Genomic DNA, 23,559 nt, shown 5'->3' with positions numbered 1-23,559 from the left:
AGTTCTTAGGTACGAGACTCTGTGGCATGGTGGTACAATTATAATATGCACATTTTGCACAATATGGCAAGTAAGACATAATCCTGGATCAACATGACTGTCCAGGAAATGTAGACTTATCCCAAAACATAACCTTCCTCAAAATATATTCCTGAAATCAGTGGGAAGTGATGGCTGATTATCAAGACTGTAGAAGCACCTAACCCTGATCATAAGAAAAATGATCCCTCAAATCTGATTGGTTGATTGGAATGATGTTCCAGGTGTTTGGTGAAGTCACGCTCACATATACACAGTATCAGTATATTCATTAAACTTGTGGCTCAAAGGCGTCAAGATGTCTGCATCGAAAGAAATTCACAAAAGAATAAAGTGTCAAAATTTGTTTAACAAAAATCCAAACAACATGCTTATTATGACTTATTAAATATATAAAAGAATAAGCAAGCATATTGCATTTTATTGTGTTATATATTAGTAAAAACATCTTACTGACAAATGAGCAAAACACAGGATAGCGTGAAATGTAAAAATGTTTAATTACAGCTAGTTAGTATTTGGGGAGGAAGTAATTCTTCTTTTAATGTGTCATAAAGGAACTTTTGATGTGAATGTGCCTATTGAGGTTTTTGCTGATAGAGATTGTCTTTACCCATAATCCTCTGCAGGAGAAGCTGGACTTTGGCCTGAGGAAGGAGGTGGATGGGATGGGCGTCCCGGACATCAAGTACGGCGACTCTGTCTGTTACATCCAGCACGTGGACGCCGGGCTCTGGCTCACGTACCAGTCTATGGACGCCAAGTGTGCGAGAATGGGCGGCGTTCAGAGGAAGGTGACGTATGAGAGCGCTGACGTAGAGATGCATGATATGAACACCTAGATGCGCCCCGTGGACAGATCACCAGATCCTGATGCACACACACACACACACACACACACACACTAAGTCATTTACACTATCTGACACAGATGTGTTTAAAATTGAACAGGAAGTTAAGTGCTGGGCGTCCGGTCAGAGGAGAACTGGTCTCAACTGAGTCTGGTTTCTCCCAAGGTTTTTCTTCTTCATTCTGTATGGATGGGGTTTGGTTCCTCTGTCTTCTTTGTTGGGGACACTTAACTTCTAGAGATTATCATTGAATTGATTCCAGAGACCGTCTCTGCATTTAATAACAAACTGTTCACTCTCTTCATTATACATCCCTGTCATTATATTCTTCTACTTTATACTGTACAGTGCTTTGATAAAACCTGTGTGATTGATTGATTGATTGATTGATATCGGCCGATAATAAAACATATATACAGTGTGCTCAGGGTGTGTTAGCGACGAGATCAAACATTATTTTGAACCTCCCTAAATCAGATATATCCACAAATACTGCAACGTAAAACTAATCTATACGCCTTTGAAGCTGATCTATGGGGTTTTGTAACAAAAATATTTCTACTTTTTTTTAATTATAATCTAAATCCCTGATTTCTGACAACGGCTGTATGTGCTGACCTCTGACTCTGACGTATAGTTAATTTATAATTACTTCCAAAGTTTTCATTGTACTCTCATTATAAAAGAACTTTATTATTGTTTTAGCAAATAATTTTTTTAGAATCTCTTGGCTTCAGAAGAGACACTTAGGGTCGTTTCCAGACAAAAGTACATATCGGTATCAGCAAAATTAGTTGAAAAATATTGACATATCAGCAAAATCTCATAGTAGTGTGTGTGTGTGTGTGTGTGTGTGTGTGTGTGTGTGTGTGTGTGTGTGTGTGTGTGTGTGTGTCACTGTGAGTTCAGTGTGATGGATTCAGTCGTACGTGACGCCCGGAGCTGCTCCTCAGAGAGATTCATTACAGACTCGTCAGACTCTCACACCCACATCATTACTGCTGCATCACACACACACACACACACACACACACACACACTCGAGTGGATGGTAAATGTATTCTGTGTGTGTTTTAGGCAATCATGCATCATGAGGGTCACATGGACGACGGTTTGACGCTGTCTCGATCACAACACGAGGAGTCACGCACCGCTAGAGTCATTCGCAGCACGGTGTTCCTCTTCAACCGCTTCATCAGGTAACACACCTCTGATCTTCACGATCACTGGAGGAGTGAAGGATGGTCCTTCAGCACACGCTGGAGATCTGGACCTGAAGCACACTTGCATGAATTCAATTTTAAAACAGAAGAAACAGATACAGTTACGGTTAAGGCCAGCTGGATCCAGCAGCTACATCTGTCTTTATTTGATGAAGTTCTTCTCTCTGAGACTTGTGCATCTCCAAAATATGTTGCAGAATATGTTTTGTGCATTTAGTTGAGTCACTCTGATATCAGCTGCATTTATCTGTAATCAGTATCTGGCAACAGGACAAGCAATAATAATAATAATAACATTGTCATGGAATTGTCTAATGGGGATTTGTTACAGTTTTTAAAAAACTCAGGTCTTCTAGTTTTGGTTGTCAAATATTGTCATATTTGGTTAAAAACCAATGAAAGTTTCCAAAGATTATCATTATTCAAACAAGGCAACATTTCTTTCTTTGGGTATTATTTAAAATGAAAACAGAAAGTATAACAATGAAAACTAATATCTTAAAAACGTAATATAATATTGTCCTGTCCTGGGTCTGAGGTAGTTTTGGCCCAGAGCACTCTAAGATCCAGAAATCCTCTTACTCTCACACACACACACACACACACACACACACACACACACACACAGAGCGCTTTATCTGTTAATGTTTCTCGCAGGGGTCTAGACGCTCTGAGTAAGAAGGGGAAGACGTCCACCCTGGATCTGCCCATCGAATCGGTCAGTCTGAGTCTTGAGGATCTGATCGGATACTTCCAGCCGGCCGACGAACATCTGGAGCACGAGGACAAACAGAACCGGCTTCGAGCGCTCAAGAGCAGACAGAACCTGTTCCAGGAGGAGGTGTGGATCACAGAAACACCAGACACGGCCTCAGCTTTTACGGTTGAAAAAAATCAGATGCTGGTTTAAAGGATCATTTCTCGTCAGATGATCTGAGCTGCTCCACGTTCTCTTCATGGACATTTTATATCATATAAAAATCCATACATAAATGCTATATATTAGGTCTAAACATTTTTAAACTGCTGTAACAAAAACACAGACATCTCCCGTTAGTTTAATGTGCAGTTAATCATTTGACATGCTTGTAAACATTTAGGGTTTTTTAGTGTTTATTGTAGGTCATCATGTATTGCGGCTTTTCGAGTTTGTAGCTTAAGGTAGGTTTTAGAAGAACCATCTGAGACTGTGCTAGTATTTCAGCTGTGTGTGTGTGTGTGTGTGTGTGTGTGTGTGTGTGTGTCTGTAGGGAATGATCAACCTGGTGCTGGAGTGTATCGATCGTCTGCATGTGTACAGCAGTGCAGCTCATTTTGCAGACGTGGCCGGTAAAGAGGCGGGAGAATCCTGGAAGTCCATCCTGAACTCCCTCTACGAGCTCCTGGGTATGAATTATATTCCAGCACTTTCCATCTGCTCACATCAATAACCGGTGAAATCTGCTGACCGAGACTCCAGGAGCGCCTCGACCGAGTCCTGACGCACTACGCTCACAATCACTCACTAGTGCTCTGCTGCTGTAACGCACACTGTATCTTTATACTGCAGTAACAGCTCATCTGTTCCTCGCTAACTTTTCAAGAGCTGTATTATTAATGAGTCGTATTATTCCCGTCGCATGATCATCTGTCTGTCTGTCTGTAGCTGCTCTGATCAGAGGAAACAGGAAGAATTGTGCCCAGTTTTCCGGCTCTCTGGATTGGCTGATCAGTCGTCTGGAGAGACTGGAAGCGTCGTCCGGTATGTGCCGTTATTTGTGACTCATGCTAGCAAAATATGAGTAATAAAGCGCACAGGCTAAGATTGAGCCTCTGGCCAAAAAATTATGAAATAATAAAAACTATGTACATTTTGGTTAAATTTAAGATTTTCACAAGAATTAGTTGATAAAGCCATTGTCTGGCGATCCCAGTGCTCCGAACACTAATCTAACGTTTGAAGGTGTCTTTATACTCTTGATTCTTATCTGAAGCACACATCTTGATGCACACATACACACACACACAAAAAAGCCTAAATATATTTTAAGTATTCACACAAACATAATCTGCTATATCCTAAGTGAATGTTTAGGGAAAAATGTTGGATGCGTAACATTATATTAGATTTGTGCACTGCTTTAATACAGGCCTCATTAATGTTACACACTTAAAGGGATAGTTCATTTTCATTTTTGGGTGAACTATCTTTAAGTGATTTTTACATTTTACTATTAGTTTTTCTCACTTGAATGCTTATGTTTAGAAGTACAATGAAAAAGTTTATTTTTTGCACCATTTCTTGAAGCTTATTTGCTCATTGTTACTCATTTTGTCGGCACAGGTCAGGTTTATTGTAACGAGTGGATCGTTATGGTGTGATGATGTGTGTGTGTGTGTGTGTGTGTGTGTGTGTGTGTGTGTGTGTGTGTGTCTGCAGGGATCCTGGAGGTTCTGCACTGTGTTCTGGTGGAGAGTCCAGAAGCTCTGAACATCATTAAGGAGGGACACATCAAATCTATAATCTCACTTCTGGACAAACACGGACGCAACCACAAGGTGACTAACCTAGCGATGCTGCTAACTTAACCGCAGTAACCTGACAGTGTCTCGGGAGCTGTGCAGACGAGCGAGAGGACGTGATATCAGTCAGACTCGCTCGTAGCCGGACTGACGGCGGTGTGTGTGTGGTGTTCAGGTGCTGGACGTCCTGTGTTCTCTGTGTGTGTGTCACGGTGTGGCCGTTCGCTCCAATCAGCACCTGATCTGTGATAACCTGCTGCCCGGCAGAGACCTGCTGCTGCAGACCCGCCTCGTCAATCACGTCAGCAGGTAGACTCATCACTTCCTGTCTCGCACTTCCTGTGCCCTCACACTCTCTCAGTGCCTGTCTCTGTGTCGCTCGTTCAGCATGAGGCCCAACATCTTCCTGGGTGTGAGTGAAGGCTCCGCCCAGTACAGGAAGTGGTATTACGAGATGATCGTGGACCACGTGGAGCCGTTCGTGACGGCCGAAGCCACTCACCTGCGGGTGGGCTGGGCGTCAACACAGGGATACGCGCCGTATCCGGGCGGAGGAGAGGGCTGGGGCGGGAACGGCGTCGGGGACGACCTCTATTCATACGGCTTCGATGGGCTACACCTGTGGGCAGGTAACTACAGAGAGGAGCTTTAGCTTCTTCTGTTCGTATCGTTTGCCTATTTAAAGGAGAAATAAAAAATGTCTTCAACCTCAGATCATCTGAGATTAGGATGAGTTTGTTTCTTTAACAGACATGTGAATGGGTGCCGTCAGAATGAGAGTCCAGAGTTCATTGCCTGTCATCTCTCGCATCAAAATCTAGACACATATTTGTTTAGAGCTGTTTTGGACTGTTTTGTTATGGACTGTATTGTTATGGTGTTAAATGCTAAAACCCTCTTAATGCTGGATAAGCTTCAGCTTTTATCTTCTCCAGATGTTAACTGATGGACTGGAGTGCTGCTATTGTGATGTTTTTATCAGCCGTTTGGACTGTCTTTCTGACGGCACCCATTCACTTCCATTGCTGAGACATTTCTCCAGATCTGATGAAGATTCATCCTAATGTTGGGTGACCTGTTAAATGGTTAAGGTTATGTTAGTAAAAAATCTGTAGAAATCTACAGAATGTCCCATTCAGAGAGCCGAGTAAATGTGTGTGTGTGTGTGTGTGTGTGTGTGTGTGTGTTTCAAAACACTTTTTTTTGAGAACCTAAAAATGTGAGTAGTTTCCTGTAAGTGGTAGGTTTAGGTTTCGAAAAATAATGCATACAGTCTACAAACATTACACCTATGGAGAGTCCTCATAAAACATGGAAACACAATGTGTGTGTGTGTGTGTGTTCTGATGTGAGATATCTGCTGATGGTAGTGAAACCATTACTCATATAACAGCACATGTCAGCGGTTTTAAAGAGCTGTAGGACATGTGAATGCAACCTGCACTTTGATTGGCAGGTTGTGTGGCTCGTTCGGTCAGCTCACCCAATCAGCACGTGCTGCGGGCCGAGGATGTGGTCAGCTGCTGTCTGGATCTCAGCGCTCCAAGCATCTCCTTCCGCATCAACGGCCAGCCGGTCCAGGGAATGTTTGAAAACTTCAACTCAGACGGACTCTTCTTCCCCGTCGTGTCCTTCTCCGCCGGAGTCAAGTGAGTCTCATGGTCTCCAGACACGCCCACTGCCCCATCAGCCACGCCCCCTGTCTGCCATTGGTCAGTGTGACAGTTTACTCACATGAATAGCTGAGTCAGAACTGCTCAATCAAAACCGATCGATGTTGTGAAGCATCTTAGTGTGATAAGTAAACTACAACTGAAACCCGCTCTGATTGGTGAAGAACTCCCGTCCTTTTTTTTCAGAGTGCGTTTTCTGTTGGGCGGTCGTCATGGAGAGTTCAAGTTCCTGCCTCCGTCAGGTTACGCTCCATGTTTCGAGGCCGTTTTACCACGAGAGAAGCTGCGTGTGGAGCACAGTCAGGAATACAAACATGATCATGGGAGAACACGTGACCTTCTGGGACCCACGATCACACTGTCACAGGCGGCCTTCACTCCGACACCTGTAGACACCAGTCAGGTACACACACACCTGAACACACACACACACACACACACACACACACCAGTCAGGAACACACACACCTGAACACACACACACACACACACACACACAGTGTCAGGTACACACACACCTGAACACACACACACACACACACACACACCAGTCAGGAACACACACACCTGAACACACACACACACACACACACACACACTAGTGTCAGGTACACACACACCTGAACACACACACACACACACACACACACACCAGTCAGGAACACACACACCTGAACACACACACACACACACACACACCAGTGTCAGGTACACACACACCTGAACACACACACACACACACACACTCACACACACACCAGTCAGGTATACACACACCTGAACACACACACACACACACACACACACACCCAGTCAGGTACACACACACTGAACACACACACACACACACACCAGTCAGGAACACACACACCTGAACACACACACACACACACACACACACAGTGTCAGGTACACACACACCTGAACACACACACACACACACACACACACACCAGTCAGGTATACACACACCTGAACACACACACACACACACACACACACACACACAGTCAGGTACACACACACCTGAACACACACACACACACACACACACACACTGAACACACACACACCAGTCAGGTACACACACACCTGAACACACACACACCTGAACACACACACACACACACACACACCTGAACACACACACACACACACACACCTGAACACACACACACACACACACACACACACCTGAACACACACACACACCTAAACACACACACACACCTGAACACACACACACACACCAGTCAGGTACACACACACCTGAACACACACACACACACCAATCAGGTACACACACACCTGAACACACACACACACACACCAGTCAGGTACACACACACCTGAACACACACACACCTGAACACAAACACACACACACCAGTCAGGTACACACACACACCTGAACACACACTAGTTGTTTGAATGAGTTTGTTCATGAATATGTTGAGATGTGGTGATTGTGTGTGTGTGTGTGTGTGTGTGTGTGTGTGTGTGTTTCTGACGTCCAGATCGTGTTGCCGCCACATCTTGAGCGGATCCGAGAGAAACTGGCAGAAAACATCCATGAGCTGTGGGTGATGAACAAGATAGAGTTGGGATGGACCTACGGAGCGGTGCGTCACACACTGTCCTCTGTGGAAGACTCAAATGTTTCTTCTGAATCAGAGATAAATTAACTTTTTTATGTCAGCCAAGTATGTCAATAATTTATTAACACATTTGCATGTTCACGGTTCCCTGATGTTGGCTAATGGTCACATGACATACAGCCAAACAAATAAAATAATCTTGTTTATTAATTTACTTTATTGTTTTATTTTAAATTCTATTTTTAATTCATTTAGATTTTTAATTGATATAATTTAATATAATTAATTAAAATTAATTACTGCTTCAGTCCAGCAGAAGCAGTGAGGATGTTAACATTAATACAGTTAAAGTTTTATTGATTGTTCTGCGGTTATCATATCATTTTCCTAATTTAACTGTCATTAAATACATGTATTTTTGTGATATTTTTAACACCTCTTCATTCAGAAATGAATAGTTTGCTGACTTCTGGTCGCTATATTCCAGCTCTCTGATTGGTTCTGTTCTTTAGCACAGTCCTCTTAACAGATTTTGTTTAATTTCTCCCATAAAGCTGCACTCATATTGTTATGAATTTCTGCGTTTCCTTACACACATATGGTCCGTGATGCAGGTGAGAGATGATAATAAACGGCAGCATCCGTGTCTGGTGGAGTTCTCCAAACTCCCCGAACAAGAGCGAAGCTACAACCTCCAGATGTCTCAGGAGACGCTCAAGTAAGTGAGAGACGGTATAGTGATTACAGCATAGTGAACACTTAAAGACGCTTGCTGCTGAACTCATGCTGTAGTGAATCAGTGCGCTTCTTCATTAGCAGAGTCAGGAAATTCACATCGTCTTTGAGATGAATCATATGTGTGTTGGAGAGTCTTCATTAGTGTCTGTCTCCTCCTTTCTTTTCTGTTTCAGAAGCGTTCTAATGACTTTAATTACAGTCCTGTGGTGTGTGTGTGTGTGTGTGTGTGTGCGCTCATGTCCTAATGAAGTGATTGTGGACTGAACGAGGTCACCCTGTGACTGATGAGCGTCACACCTGTTTCAACACATCACCTGACAGCAGTCCAGGATTGTTTATTGCATACAAATGACAAATATCTAGGTGTTGTCTAGGTCATAGTGTAGTTTAGCTGCTGGTTTTTGAGGATGAACACACTAGCTGTGCTCCCATCCAGAGGTTTGAATTAAACTTAAAGATTTGCTAAAACTGGAACGTCGCATTAATCATTTGCAAATAAAGCTCTGTTTCCATCCAACAAGTCAAACAGAACTGATCTCCTCTTGGTAAACTGGTGCTAAATATCAGAATGTAATAATTTTCATATATGACACCTCAGAGCGAGACGACCAAACAATAAATAAACATCTGTTTTGACATCTGCTGTAGATTTGACGGACACAAACTTAGATGCTAGTTGTGTTTTTTTTGCTCTACATGATTTTATGGTTAGCTGCGTTTATTGTTTTAGCATGATTTCACTGCTGCGTGACGCTCCACGTCGCAACCCTCTTGAGACTGATTTCCCATCATGCCGTGCTCTGATGTGTGCTGCAGGACTCTTCTGGCGTTGGGATGTCACGTCGGAGTGTCGGACGAACGAGCGGCGGAGAAAGTCAAAAACCTGAAGCTTTCGGCCAAGTGAGTGTGTCAGACGCTGTTCCCGACGCAGTGTGCTAGCTTTGGATTTATGTTGTGTTTGGGATATTGGCGTGTTTGTTAGCGTGTTGAGATCATGTCTGTAGTAAGTGGTCAGTTGTCCTGTCAGATACGAGCTGTCCAGCGGGTATAAACCGGCCCCCATGGACCTGAGCCACATCAAGCTGGCGTCTACCCAGGAGGCCATGGTGGACAAACTAGCAGAGAACGCTCACAACGTCTGGGCCAGAGACCGCATACGGCAGGGCTGGACCTACGGCGTCCAGCAGGTCAGTGTGTGTGTGTGTGTGTGTGTGTGTGTGTGTGTACAGACGGGCTACGCCCCGAACCCACGGATCCACATATACTATATATAACACACACTACATGATACGACGTGTTTAAATCGTGACGATAAGATTGATGATTGAACGCACATAAATGACTATATTCTGTTCTTCACAGTGCATGTACAAAATAAGAGCTTTGTGCGTTTATGTTAGAATATATAATCATTCGGTTTAAAGCACCTTTATATATTGTTTTTGTAGAAATAAAGTTAAAAGCTAAAGTACATTACATTTAGTATGAAGGCACAAATAAAGAGACATGGAGAAAAGAAGAGGAGATGAAGCAGATTTTACAGAAGAAATAACTATATAGACTGATTCATGGATTCATACAGTCTCTTCAACACACAGACCAGTCTCCTCACGCTCGTTTGGTTCTGTGTCTCCTCAGGATGTCAAGAACAGGAGAAACCCTCGTCTGGTTCCTTACGTTCTTCTGGATGAGAGAACCAAGAAATCGAACAAGGACAGTCTCCGGGAAGCAGTGAGAACGCTGCTGGGATACGGATACAACCTGGAGGCCCCGGATCAAGACCACGGTACCTCGCCATGAACACTAAACACAATTAATATTAACTGGAATAAAATTAAATATGAAAAAAATAATAAACCACTGGAGCTTTTTAATCATCTAGTTACCATGGCAACATGTCTAATTGTCTTTCAGTAAGTTGAAATGTTGAAAACGATATATAACAGTATTATACAGTATTAAGAAAAATATATATTTTACTGTAGAGAGCATTTGATTGGACAGACAGTCTGAACTGCAGCATGATGTCATCAAAAGTGCATCAGAGGTTTTTATTTTTGTTTTTGTCACTCTGGAGCTTCAGTTTAGCAGTATTGTGGATTCTGGTGCATTTTCACTGTACTTTTCTTCTACATCTCTCTATTAATTCTTTATGCACAGATAATCCATTTTTATTATGGGAAACCTGTAAAGTTTATGCAAGCGGGGGCTAATTATTGCATATACTTCCTTCAAAAAAAGGTCAAATGGAATGATGAATCAAATAGCCTTGGAGGCTTAAAGATAAAAATGAAATCTTCAACAGATTTATTGAAAGAATTACAAGAATTACTTAAAACAAACCCTTTATGAGCATGAAGACAAGTCTGGGAAATGTATAGCATATAACAACTTGTAGCATCTCAGTGTATTGCTTCAGTTTGTGGTGATAATAAGAATATCTGAGTTCTGAATGCAGGTGTAGCGTGTTATCGTCGTGTGTTTGGTGTCAGCAGCTCGAGCAGACGTGGCTAATATGTCAGCCGAGCGCTTCCGGATCTTCCGAGCGGAGAAGACGTACAGCGTGAACGGAGGGAAGTGGTACTTCGAGCTGGAGGTGGTGACGGCCGGAGAGATGCGGGTGGGCTGGGCGAGACCCGGCTGTCTGCCGGACCTGGAGCTGGGCTCAGACGACCAGGCCTTCGTCTTCGACGGCTTCAAGGTGAGCAAGAGTCTACCATGTGGACGGAGACTGTGGAAAACTGGCTAAATATCATCAGATGAAGTATAGACGTTTATTCTGTATGGTCTGTATGAATACTGGATTCTGATTGGCTGGCAGGTATGCGGTAAAATTAAGTCAGTTTAATCGCAGTTCTGTATTAATGCTCTGCTTTTATCAATGCACACACACCCTCACACATCACTCACAAATACACACACACAAACACACACACTCTTCATAGGTGTAATGTTTTTATACTGTACAGACTGTATGTGTTAGATTAGATTAGATCAGATTCAACTTTATTGTCATTACACATGTACAAGTATAAGGTAACGAAATGCAGTTTAGGTCTAACCAGGAGTCCAATAAGCAGCAAGTGATATAGGTATAAATATGTGTAAATTAAATTACAGATGAATGTGTTATTTTAGAGTTAATATACAGGTTGCTATTGCCTATGAAAGGGAAATTTACAGTTAGGCATGTATAAACAATTTACAGATGGTTATGTTCAAGCAGGATATACAGGATATGTATAGACAAAAGAGTATGCACAATGGATGTGTACATACATTTACAATAGATATATACAGTGGAGTGCAATGAATGTTAAACAGTGCCGTTTTTTAATGCAGTAGGGGCAGAATTCAGTAGTGAGACAGCGCTGGTAAAAAAGCTGTTCCCCAGTCTACTTGTTCTAGTCCGGGGGAATCTGAATCGCCTGCCGGAAAACAGTTTGTGGGCAGGGTGAGAGGAGTCTTTAAGAATACTGCGTGCTCGACGCAAACAGTGTCTCTTCTGGATCTCCTCAATGGATGGAAGTGGAGATCCTGTGATGCGCTGGGCAGCTTTCAGCAACAGAGCAGCTCCCATACCAGACTGTGACACAGTTCATTAGGATGCTCTCTATTGTACAGCGATAGAAGTTCACCAGGATGGCTGAGGACAGCTGGTTGTTCTTAAGTTTCCTCAGGAAGAAAAGACGCTGGTGAGCCTTCTTGACCAGGCTGGAGGTGTTGGTGGTCCAAGACAGATCAGCAGAGACATCGCAATAGCAATCCCATTAATGTGGATGGGATCATGTGTGCCTCTTCTCACCTTCCTGAAGTCCACAATGAGCTCCTTGGTTCTGGTAGTGTTAAGGAGCAGATTATTGTCTTTGCCCCACATGGCCAGATGCATGGTCGTTGTTGCTGATGAGACCGATCACTGTAGTATCGTCTGCAAACTTGATGATGGAGTTAGATCCAAACACAGGCCTGCAGTCGTGGGTGAAGAGGGAGTAGAGGAAGGGGCTGAGCACACAGCCTTGTGGTACGCCGGTGTTGAGGGTGACAGTAGTGGAGCGGATGTGGCCTGACCTAACATGCTGAGGTCTGTTGGTCAGGAAGTCCATAACCCAGTTACACAGTGACATGTTAATGTCAAGATCTCTGAGTTTGGTGATTAACTTAGAGGGTATGAAAACAAACAGTATCCGTGCGTAAGTGTTTTTATTGTCCAAGTGTGTGAGTACGGAGTGCAGTGCGATGGAGACTGCATCCTCAGTGCTGGTGGGGGTCCAGTGTGGAAGGCAGAGAGTCCTTCAGATGTGACAGGACTAGTCGCTCAAAGCACTTCATAACGATGGCTGTGAGTGCTACAGGGCGGTAGTCGTTTAGGCACACTGGGCTTGAGATTTTCAGCACTGGCACGATGGAGGTGGATTTGAGGCATGTTGGCACAGCTGCTTGGGCAAGGGACATGTTGAAAATGTCTGTAAATACCCCAGTAGTACGCGTCCAGGGATACTGTCTGGTCCAGCAGCCTTGCGAGCGTTAATCCGGCTCAGTGCGGTGTAAACCTCTGAGGAGGTGAGTGTGATGGGTGGGTCGGTTGAGGGGGTGATCTTGGTGACCGTTTCATTATTGTCTCTAAGCTCATTCAGGAAGAAGACATTAGGTGCTGTGGGGGTGGAGTGGTTGGGCTTGTAATCACTGATGGCCTGGATGCCCTGCCACATGCGTCGAAGATCAGAGTTGGAAAAGTGCTCCTCTAGCTTCAGCTTGTAGCAGTACTTGGCCTTTTTGATGCCCCTCTTCAGGTTTGCCCCTCTTCAGGTTTGCCTGTGCGTCACCTGATCTGAAGGCAGTGTTGCGTGCTTTCAACAGAAGGTGCACCTCCTTGTTCATCCATGGCTTCTGATTTGGGTATGTGGTGATCTGTTTCTGGGTAGTGACACTGTTTATGGTGGTGTTGATGTAACCCAGAACAGAGGAAGTGTAGTGATCTATATCCGTATGAGAGCCACAGGTGGCCTGGGAAGCAAACCTACTCCAGTCTGTGTGTTAAAACCTGTTCTGGTATGGAGTGTGGAGTCAGCCCCGCTGGCCAAACTTTGATGGTCCTCACTGATGGCTTCACACGGTTGATGAGGGGGAAGTATTTGGGGGTGAGGAACAAAGAAAGGTAATCTGATTGTCCTAGATGGGAGAGGGGGGTCACAACATAGGCTTCAGCCATGTTTGTGTATACATGGTCCAAAGTTTTGTTTCCTCTGCTGATGCTGACGTGTGTGTGTGTGTGTGTGTGTTCAGGCCCAGCGCTGGCATCAGGGGAACGAGCACTTCGGCCGCTCGTGGCAGTCTGGAGACGTGGTGGGCTGTATGGTGGACATGAACGAGCACACCATGATGTTCACGCTCAACGGGGAGGTGCTGCTGGACGACTCCGGCTCCGAACTCGCCTTCAAAGACTTCGAAGTTTGGGAAGGTGAGCGACACGCTTCCTAACCCTGCACAAAAGATTGTTAGCTGAAAGAAACTCATCATAATGTCATTTATCTGTGATTAAAGGTTATAGTTCAGCCTGAAACCATCATTCTGACATCATTTTCTTGAATGTCAATCAAAACCTGTACTAGTTTCTTTCTTCAGGGAGACACAGACTTTGAAGAACATTAACTTTCATTATTTGGCCCAAAAATATTGATATTTCTCAAAATATCATATTTTTAATAATAAGGATGGCATCATTTTCATTTTTGGGTGGAGTATCCTGTTAAAGTCAAAACTGTCTTTATGTTCCTTCTTTCATAAGTGATGTTATCATAAAGAAATACATGTATGATAACATGCTTAATAATCTTTGATTAATATCTAATAACCTCACCTTAAAATGTCTTTCTTTTTAGCTGTTCATTCCCTCTTATTTAACTGTCACGTTGTGTGTGTGTGTATTCGTAAATGTGTGTGTGCATGTGTATGTCTGTATGAGTATCTGTGTGTGTATGTATTTGTAGATGTGTGAGTGTGTGTATGTGTGAGTGTGTTTGTCTGTCTGTGTGTGATTGTTTGTGTGTGTGTGTGTGTGTGTGTGTGTGTTTGAGTCTGTGTGAGTGTGTGTGTCTGTCTGTGTGTGTATGTGTTAGTGTGTGTGTGTGCGCGACACGTATGTCTGCTTAGGCATCAGTGTGTGTTCTGCAGTATCAGCTCTGTTGGTGTTAGCAGAGCTCAGGTCTGCTTAGCTCTATTGCTGCATTCTCATTCATACACACACACACACACACACACACACACACACACACACACACACACAGACAGACAGACAGACAGAACACACACACACACACACACACAGACAGACAGACAGACATAAACACACACACACACACACACACACACACACACACACACACACACACACACACACTCACACAGACAGACAGACAGACAGAAACACACACACACACACACACAGACAGACAGACAGACAGAAACACACACACACACACACACACACACACACACACACACACACACACACACAGACAGACAGACAGACAGACAGACAGACAGAAACACACACTCACACACACACACACACACACACACACACACACACACACACACACACACACACTCAGAGTTGCAGCAGCTCTCCTCTGGTTTCTGTCTGCTGGAGTGTTGTGGTGAGCAGCAGGTGAGTGTTGCTGTGTCATTTATCAGTAAGGTCTTCACAGATCCTGTAGGTGGAGGAACTAGACTCTAGCACCACCTGCTGACCAGCAACACACAGACACCATTACTATGAATCATCATAAGTCTCGTTCTGTCACGTCAGGGTACTTTATCAAAGACTGCAAACTGTTTTTATAATATTCTTCTTATTTTTTATTTTGTCTTGTTTTCCATTCAGAAGTCAACATACATTTACACCAGTAGCAAGATGACTATGTTTACTGAGAAATAACGTGATTTCATGCTGAAAACAAAAAATGTTTTCTCTATGAATGAAGAATGAATAAATGAATGATTTTTCTGACCTCAGTGGTGGATTTTTTGTGTTATTTTAGTATCATTGAGATATTATTATAGTTTTTATTATTTTAATGGTGTGAAATGATTCATTAGGATTAATTGCATCCGAAATTAACGTTTTTGTTTACATAATATGTCTGTGTGTGTGTGTGTGTGTGTGTGTATTAATAAAGTACTGTAAATACACACACATACAGCATATATTACAAACTAATTATTTTAAATGATTTGCTTATGTTTTAAGTAATTTAGTTATGCATTTCTATTTATTTTTATTTTAGTATTAATGTAAACTAAATGGACAAAAATGTTTTTTTGGCAACTAGCTGAAATTAATTGTTTTCATGAATTTAATTTAGATTTTACTTATAACAAAAACTCACTTTTTAAAAAAATAAGAATTGTTGTTTTGCATCTTAGCTAAATGTATCTTGATTTAAGAATGTCTAGGTGTGTGTACTAAAAAATAAGACAAAAACAGCATTATTTGCAGTGAATTAATGAAATCTTTGTAAGGGTTTAAAATCGTACCTTTTAGTGTACATCAGCTTGTCCATGAAGCAATACCCTTATAAGAATGTTTTTTAACCCCTAAGAGGTACATATTAGTAGTTCTAATATAAATAAGTCTTTATAAGGGACAAGCTGGAGCAGTGTGAAGATGAGCTAATTACTACGGTCACTAGTGCTAGTAATGATTGACCGATCCCTGTGTGTGTGTGTGTGTGTGTGTGTGTGTGTGTGCTGTCAGGCTTCATCCCGGTCTGCAGTCTGGGTGTGTGTCAGGTGGGCCGGATGAACTTTGGGAAGGACGTGAGCACTCTGAAGTACTTCACCATCTGCGGCCTTCAGGAGGGCTACGAGCCCTTCGCCGTCAACATGAACCGCGACCTGACCATGTGGATCAGCAAACGCCTGCCTCAGTTCATCCCCGTCCCGCTCAACCACGAGCACACCGAGGTCAGAGGTCATGCCAGGTCAGGGGGTCAGGGGTCACGCCGCCCAGAGCGCTCACAGGAGTCTCTGTGTGTTGCAGGTGACGCGGATCGACGGGACGGTGGAGAGCCCGCCGTGCCTAAAGGTCACGCAGAGGTCGTTCGGCTCGCAGAACAGCAGCACAGACATCACGTTCTACCGCCTCAGCATGCCCATCGAGTGCTCGGAGGCCTTTCTGCGCTCGCCCGGCGGGACGCTAGCCGCTAACGGCAGCTTCTTCTCTCCTAAGAGAGACCTGGAGGACTTTGAGACGGTGTCGGACTTCGAGGTGCTGATGAAGACGCCACACAGCCACGTGAGCTCGAACGGACCTGACCGAGAACGAGACGAGTTCAACAACCACAAAGATCACAATCAGGAGAAGCCCTCCAAGATCAAACAGAGGTCATTACACACACACACACACACTATACATACACAGACACACACACATACTCTCACACACACACACACACACACACACACACACTATACATACACAGACACACACACATACTCTCACACACACACACACACACACACACACACACACACACACACACACTCACACACACACACTACACATACACACACAAACACACACACAGACACTTTACACAAACTCACAATTCTAAATAATGCAGAATTAAGAAATTAAAAGAGAAAATAGTAATGACAGTAACTAAATATATAATTTTGTTGTTAATAAAAAATACAATATATTGATTGTTTTTTAAGACTTCTTAAGTAACATTATTGATCTGAAAGAGTAGAAATATAGAAGTTTACAGTCTTTCCTGCTGATGCTGACATGTCCGTTGTTTTGGATTGAATTGTGTTTGAACGTTTCAGAGAGAAAGATGTGTCTGATTTGCCGGTTTGTTCAGGTTCATGCTGAAAAGAACGAAGCCTGAGATGAACAGCAGTAACTCCAGCAGCAACGCTCGTCTGTCAGAGGAAGTGTTAGCTGATGAGAGAGACGACTCGGAGAATCTCATTCAGACGTCGACGGTGAGACACACACACACACACACACACACACACACACACACAGACACACACACACACACACACACACACACACACACACACACACACACACACACACACTCACACACACACACACACACACACACACACACACACACACACACACACACACACTCACACACACACACACACACAGAGACACACACACACACACACACACACACACACACACACACACACACACACACACACACACAGACACACACAGAGACACACACACACACACACACACACACACACACACACACACACACACACACACACACACACACACACACACACACACACACACACACACACACACACTCAGAGCGTCTTCACATGACTCTCTTCTGTCTCCGTGTGTCAGTATTATTACTCGGTCAGGATCTTCCCCGGCCAGGAGCCGGCCAGTGTGTGGGTCGGCTGGGTGACCTCGGACTTTCATCAGTACGACCCGGCCTTCGAGCTCAGCAAGGTCCGGACGGTCACCGTTACCCTGGGAGACGAGAAGGGCAAAGTTCACGAGAGGTTAGTGATGCTCATGGTGTGTGATGCTGACAAATAATAATATCTGGATATTTTATCAATAATGATAATTAGAGGATGTTATTGTGCTGGTATACAAATTGTTAAATACTGGTATTTGATATTTTTCATTATGTTTATACTTATTTTCATTATTTTGATATTTAAATGATGTTATAAACGTGTTATAAAAGCATTCTGAGCCGGCAGCAGGTCACTGTTAATATATGAGTCACTGCGACTGAACCGAATCATTTCAACTGTTGATTCATTCAGGAACGAAACGCCATCATGTTTCAGGATCATCTTTGTAATCATGGTAATTTTGGGAGAAAAACAGCACTCTTTATGTGGAACTTATTAACTTTATGAAGTGGTAAAAATATATCAATTTTCTGAATTAGTGATTATTTTAAATGCATGTTAACAGACTGAATCATTCAGTGAAAGAACACACTAGAACAAGTGCACTATGATATATGGGTCTGCTAGATCATGTCAAATCAGACGCTATCTATGAGTGGTACAGTAGCGGCGTGTGTGTGTGTGTGTGTGTGTGTGTGTGTGTGTGTGTGTGTGTGTGTGTGTGTGTGTGGCAGCATCAAGCGCAGTAACTGCTACATGGTTTGGGGCGGCGAGTGCAGTAATCCCAGTCAGGGCCGCAGTAATAACGGGCTGGAGATCGGGTGTCTGGTGGACGCAGCCAACGGCCTCCTCACCTTCACCTCCAACGGCAAAGAGCTCAGCACCTTCTACCAGGTACACTTCACCAAAGACTGGTTAACTAGGATTACTCGCCGTTACTGATTTTTTGTCCCTAACGTAATCCATTACATTACACATTATATTATCAGATTGCTTTTAGAATACTTTTCAGCCATTTTGTTTATCACTTTAAAATAACAATATAATCATGTACCATATCATGTGTACCGAAGTATCGCATGGTAAAATAATCAACTGAGTGATAATACAAATAAAAAGGAGAGTTTGTGATGCAATGTTGAAATATGACTAGTGACTGACCTCTGAGTGAATAACCTGAAAACTGACCGACTTTCTGAGTTCTTGATAGAAGCTGTAGGATGTTGTAGAATGTGTAGGAGGAATTCTGGAGAAGAATATAAATACTGTAGTCTTATAATCCACCAATAATAACTGTAGTCTGATTAAGAGAATTTTTGGAATCTGATTAATTAATGACATGATGAGTTACTACCAGCTCTGACTAGAACTAACTAGCAGCTTAACTGTGTCTGCAGGTGGAGCCCAGTACTAAACTTTTTCCTGCAGTGTTTGCTCAGGCAACCAGTCCAAACGTCTTCCAGTTCGAACTGGGACGCATCAAGGTGAGCCACACACACACACACACACACACACACACACACACACAAAAGGATGCTAAAGCTATTTTTATTTTTGCTCTAGTTGCGAAAGATTTGTGAAAGTTGTGAAAGAGGACGAGTATAAGTTTAGCTCATAGCGGAACACATCTGTGAGATGATGAAGTGTGCTAAGATGCTTATGTGTACATTTGATTCTGTGTGTGTGTGTGTGTGTGTGTGTGTGTGTGTGTGTGTGTGTGTAGAGCGTCATGCCGCTCTCTGCAGGTCTGTTTAAAAGCGAGCGGAAGAACGCGGTTCCTCAGTGTCCTCCGCGGTTACACGTGCAGTTCCTCACGTCTGTGTTATGGAGCCGTGTGCCCAATCAGTTCCTGAGGTCAGAGGTCAGCAGGGTCAGTGAGAGACTGGGCTGGATGGTGCAGAGTTCAGAACCACTGCAGTTCATGACACTCCATATACCTGAGGAGAACAGGTATGAACAAACACACTTAAACACGCAAGCACGCGCACACACACACACACACACACACACACACCCAGATACAATATTGTGTTTCCATGTTATATGGGGACTCTCCATAGGTGTAATGTTTCTGTACTGTAAAGACTGCATGTATTATTTTTCTACTCCTTACAGGAAACTACATCACAAAAAAACAATATTTAGTATGTTTTTAAGTTTATAGGTGAATTATAGGGATATTATCATGTCATAAAACACCTTCAGATTGTAATACCTCTGTCACACCCATAAAACACAAAAACCAGCACACACACACACACACGCTCACATGCACTCACACACTCACATATACATACACACTCACACACACTCACACTCACACACATACTACACACACACACACACACACACACGCACACACGCTCACACACTCACACTCACACACACACACATACGCTCACATGCACTCACACACTCACATATACATACACACTCACTCACACTCACACACACATACACATACTAACACACACACACACACACACACACACACACACACAAACACACACGCTCACACTCGCACACACTCAAACACACTCAAACACACACACACACGCTCACACACACACACTCACACACACACACACACACACACTCACACACTCACACACACACACTCACACACACACACTCACACACACACACACACACACACACACACACACACACACGCTCACACACACACTCACACACACACGCTCACACACACACACACACACTCACACACACTCAAACACACACACACACTCACACACACACACACACACACACACACACACACACACACACACACACACACACACACACACACACACACACACACACACACACACACACACACACACACATTCACACGCATTAATAAATCATGTCAATCTCATAGCCATGATTCTGGCTGATTACCAGAGTGTTGCTATGCGGTTGCTAAGGTATTTTAAATGCTAGTTAGTGCTTTGACATGCATTTGCAGGTGATGATTGCGCTGCCATTTAGACCTTTCACTTCTGGAAAATAAGACTTAACTACATGCTTTCAGCCGTTCAGCTCAGACCTCTGAAGTACTTTAGTGGAAAATGGCTGCATGTTTCTTGTGAATTATTTTAAGTTGTATATTTTTGTTTTTCATTATTTGTTTAGTTTTTTTACAAAAAATATACTAAATACTTACAAAAAATTATTATCTGAATGAAATTTTTAATTATGTTTATATGCACCTTAGAGCTGATAAATCGATGCAGGATGGATTCTGAGGTCTTCTGAACGAAGGGATGCCGAGGTTATATGTTAACAGCAGATGGCGCTCTACTCTAGTTTTTATCACACACTCAGATGCTGATGAAGAAGAGAGCTCTGAGTACGGCTGTTTCTGAAGCATGCAGCGCTCAAAACTAAACTCAGAGTCCACTCCAGAAAGAATCACGGCACGTTCAGAAAATCATTTCTCGATTCTCAAAGCGTGGGTTTATTTAAAAGTTTGTTTACGTGCATTGGCTGAGGATGATTTTAGACGTAAATAAATAAATGTATGATTAGTTGACTAATGATTGTCAACCAGAATTTTTTTAGTTGAGGGCAGGACTAGTTCTACTAGACACAGTTGTCATGTTAATTAAAGGGTTAGTTTACCCCGAAATTAAAATCCTGTCATCAATCACTCCTCCTCGTGTCGTTCCAAACCCGTGAGACCTTCGTTCATCTTCAGAACACAAATGAAGATATTTCTGATTGAAGAGAGCTATCTGCTCCTCCGTATTTTCTCAACTACAGCGTGCTGAACACGTGGTGATGTTGTGTGTGTGTCCGTCAGGTCTCTGGATATCCTGGAGCTGACGGAGCAGAGAGAGCTGCTGAAGTTCCACTATCACACGCTGCGCTTGTATTCAGCGATCTGCGCTCTGGGGAACAACCGCGTGGCTCACGCTCTCTGCAGTCACGTGGACGAGGCGCAGCTGCTCTACGCCATCCAGAACAAATACATGCCGGGGCTGCTGCGCACCGGATACTACGACCTGCTGATCGACATCCACCTGAGCAGCTACGCCACCGCCCGCCTCATGATGAACTCCGAGTACATCGTGCCCATGACGCCCGAGACCAAGAGCATCACGCTCTTCCCCGACGAGAAGAAGAAGCACGGGCTGCCCGGCATCGGCCTGAGCACGTCTCTGCAGCCGCGCATGCGCTTCTCCTCGCCCAGCTTCGTGAGCTCCGGGGGCCTCCAGCACAGCCCCGAGTTCCCTCTGGACACGCTGAAGAGCCGCACCATGGAGATGCTGACCGAGGCGGTGCGGGAGGGCAGCTTGCACGTGCGCGACCCCGTCGGAGGCAGCACCGAGTTCCTGTTCGTCCCGCTCATCAAGCTCTTCTACACGCTCCTCATCATGGGCATCTTCCACAACGGAGACCTGAAGACCATCCTGCAGCTGATCGAGCCCAGCGTCTTCTCGCAGGAGTCCGGCGTGAAGAGCGGGGGCGGGGCTCCGGAGGACGGCGGGGCGGGGCGGCTGGAAGGGGGCGGGGCCGAGGAACACGGCCTGAGAGGGAAGGCGCCCAAAGAAGGGCTTCTGCAGATGAAGCTTCCTGAACCCGTCAAACTCCAGGTGACCGAAGACCATTTGAAAAACACTTTCATTCTCTCTTAATAGCATTGTTTTACCTTATTTGTAAAATGACTCCCAGACGAGTCATTCCTCCAATGATTGGTCGATTTCATTTGAAGCAGCGTTTGTGATCTTTTAAGGCTACAAAAGAGACACCTAGTGGTGAAGAAAGAATTAGCATTGTTTATTCAGACCAACAAGTGCCTGAGCAATATGCTAATGTTTCATCTTCTTTATATTCATAATTTAATTTATCATTATTATGTGTTTTTTTTTAAGGTACATATTATTATTAATTAATGCATGAATGTGTTTTTGTGTGTGCCGCTATACATGTACAGTATATAGAGTGTGTGTATAAATCTTATTATATTTACTAACATTAAAACCTTTCAATGCATTCTCATTACTTAAAATAAATGAAATAACATAATATATCATGCACATGTGTGATATCAATGTAAGGGTTTATTGTAAAGTTAATTTTATTCAGCTAGTTCCCTAGACATTTCTCTTTTTTATTTAGTTCGATCTACTAAAATGACTAAATCTAAAACTGAAACTGTTGATGGAGGAATGGATGAGTTTGATTTGTGCTGAAAAACAATTAAGAAGACAATTAAGTGCTGAAGTTTACTGTGTGTGTGTGTGTGTGTGTGTGTGTGTGTGTGTGTGTGTGTGTGTGTGTGTGTGTGTGTGTGTGTGTAGATGTGTCACCTGCTGCAGTACCTGTGTGACTGTCAGGTGCGTCACCGCATCGAGGCTGTGGTCGCGTTCTCCGATGACTTTGTGGCCAATCTTCAGGAGAACCAGCGCTTCCGTTATAATGAAGTGATGCAGGCGCTGAACATGTCGGCCGCTCTGACCGCTCGCAAAACCAAAGAGTTCCGCTCTCCTCCGCAGGAACAGGTCAGCCACTAACTCCTCCTCTC

At 43.7% G+C, this 23,559-nt stretch overlaps 1 protein-coding gene across 1 annotated transcript in view; it reads left to right on the top strand.

Annotated features, from left to right (window-relative positions):
• ryr2a (ryanodine receptor 2a (cardiac)) overlaps positions 1–23,559 on the top strand; it is a 103,595-nt gene that overhangs the window by 31,421 nt on the left and 48,615 nt on the right. The window contains 26 exon segments of the mRNA XM_043231202.1: positions 669–833; positions 1,968–2,089; positions 2,771–2,954; positions 3,364–3,499; positions 3,759–3,854; positions 4,533–4,651; positions 4,791–4,924; positions 5,003–5,244; positions 6,072–6,264; positions 6,475–6,691; positions 7,806–7,910; positions 8,501–8,604; positions 9,441–9,524; positions 9,652–9,811; positions 10,263–10,410; positions 11,117–11,325; positions 13,908–14,082; positions 16,381–16,589; positions 16,666–17,009; positions 17,492–17,615; positions 18,004–18,164; positions 18,761–18,920; positions 19,424–19,510; positions 19,750–19,976; positions 21,835–22,627; positions 23,336–23,536. Of these exon segments, the coding sequence (XP_043087137.1) occupies positions 669–833; positions 1,968–2,089; positions 2,771–2,954; positions 3,364–3,499; positions 3,759–3,854; positions 4,533–4,651; positions 4,791–4,924; positions 5,003–5,244; positions 6,072–6,264; positions 6,475–6,691; positions 7,806–7,910; positions 8,501–8,604; positions 9,441–9,524; positions 9,652–9,811; positions 10,263–10,410; positions 11,117–11,325; positions 13,908–14,082; positions 16,381–16,589; positions 16,666–17,009; positions 17,492–17,615; positions 18,004–18,164; positions 18,761–18,920; positions 19,424–19,510; positions 19,750–19,976; positions 21,835–22,627; positions 23,336–23,536 (4,899 nt within the window).

The sequence above is a fragment of the Puntigrus tetrazona genome, unplaced genomic scaffold, assembly GCF_018831695.1.
Source record: "Puntigrus tetrazona isolate hp1 unplaced genomic scaffold, ASM1883169v1 S000000283, whole genome shotgun sequence".
Taxonomy (NCBI): domain Eukaryota; kingdom Metazoa; phylum Chordata; class Actinopteri; order Cypriniformes; family Cyprinidae; genus Puntigrus; species Puntigrus tetrazona.
Note: the sequence above shows the minus strand (reverse complement) of the source record. Positions and strands in the feature narration are given on the sequence as shown.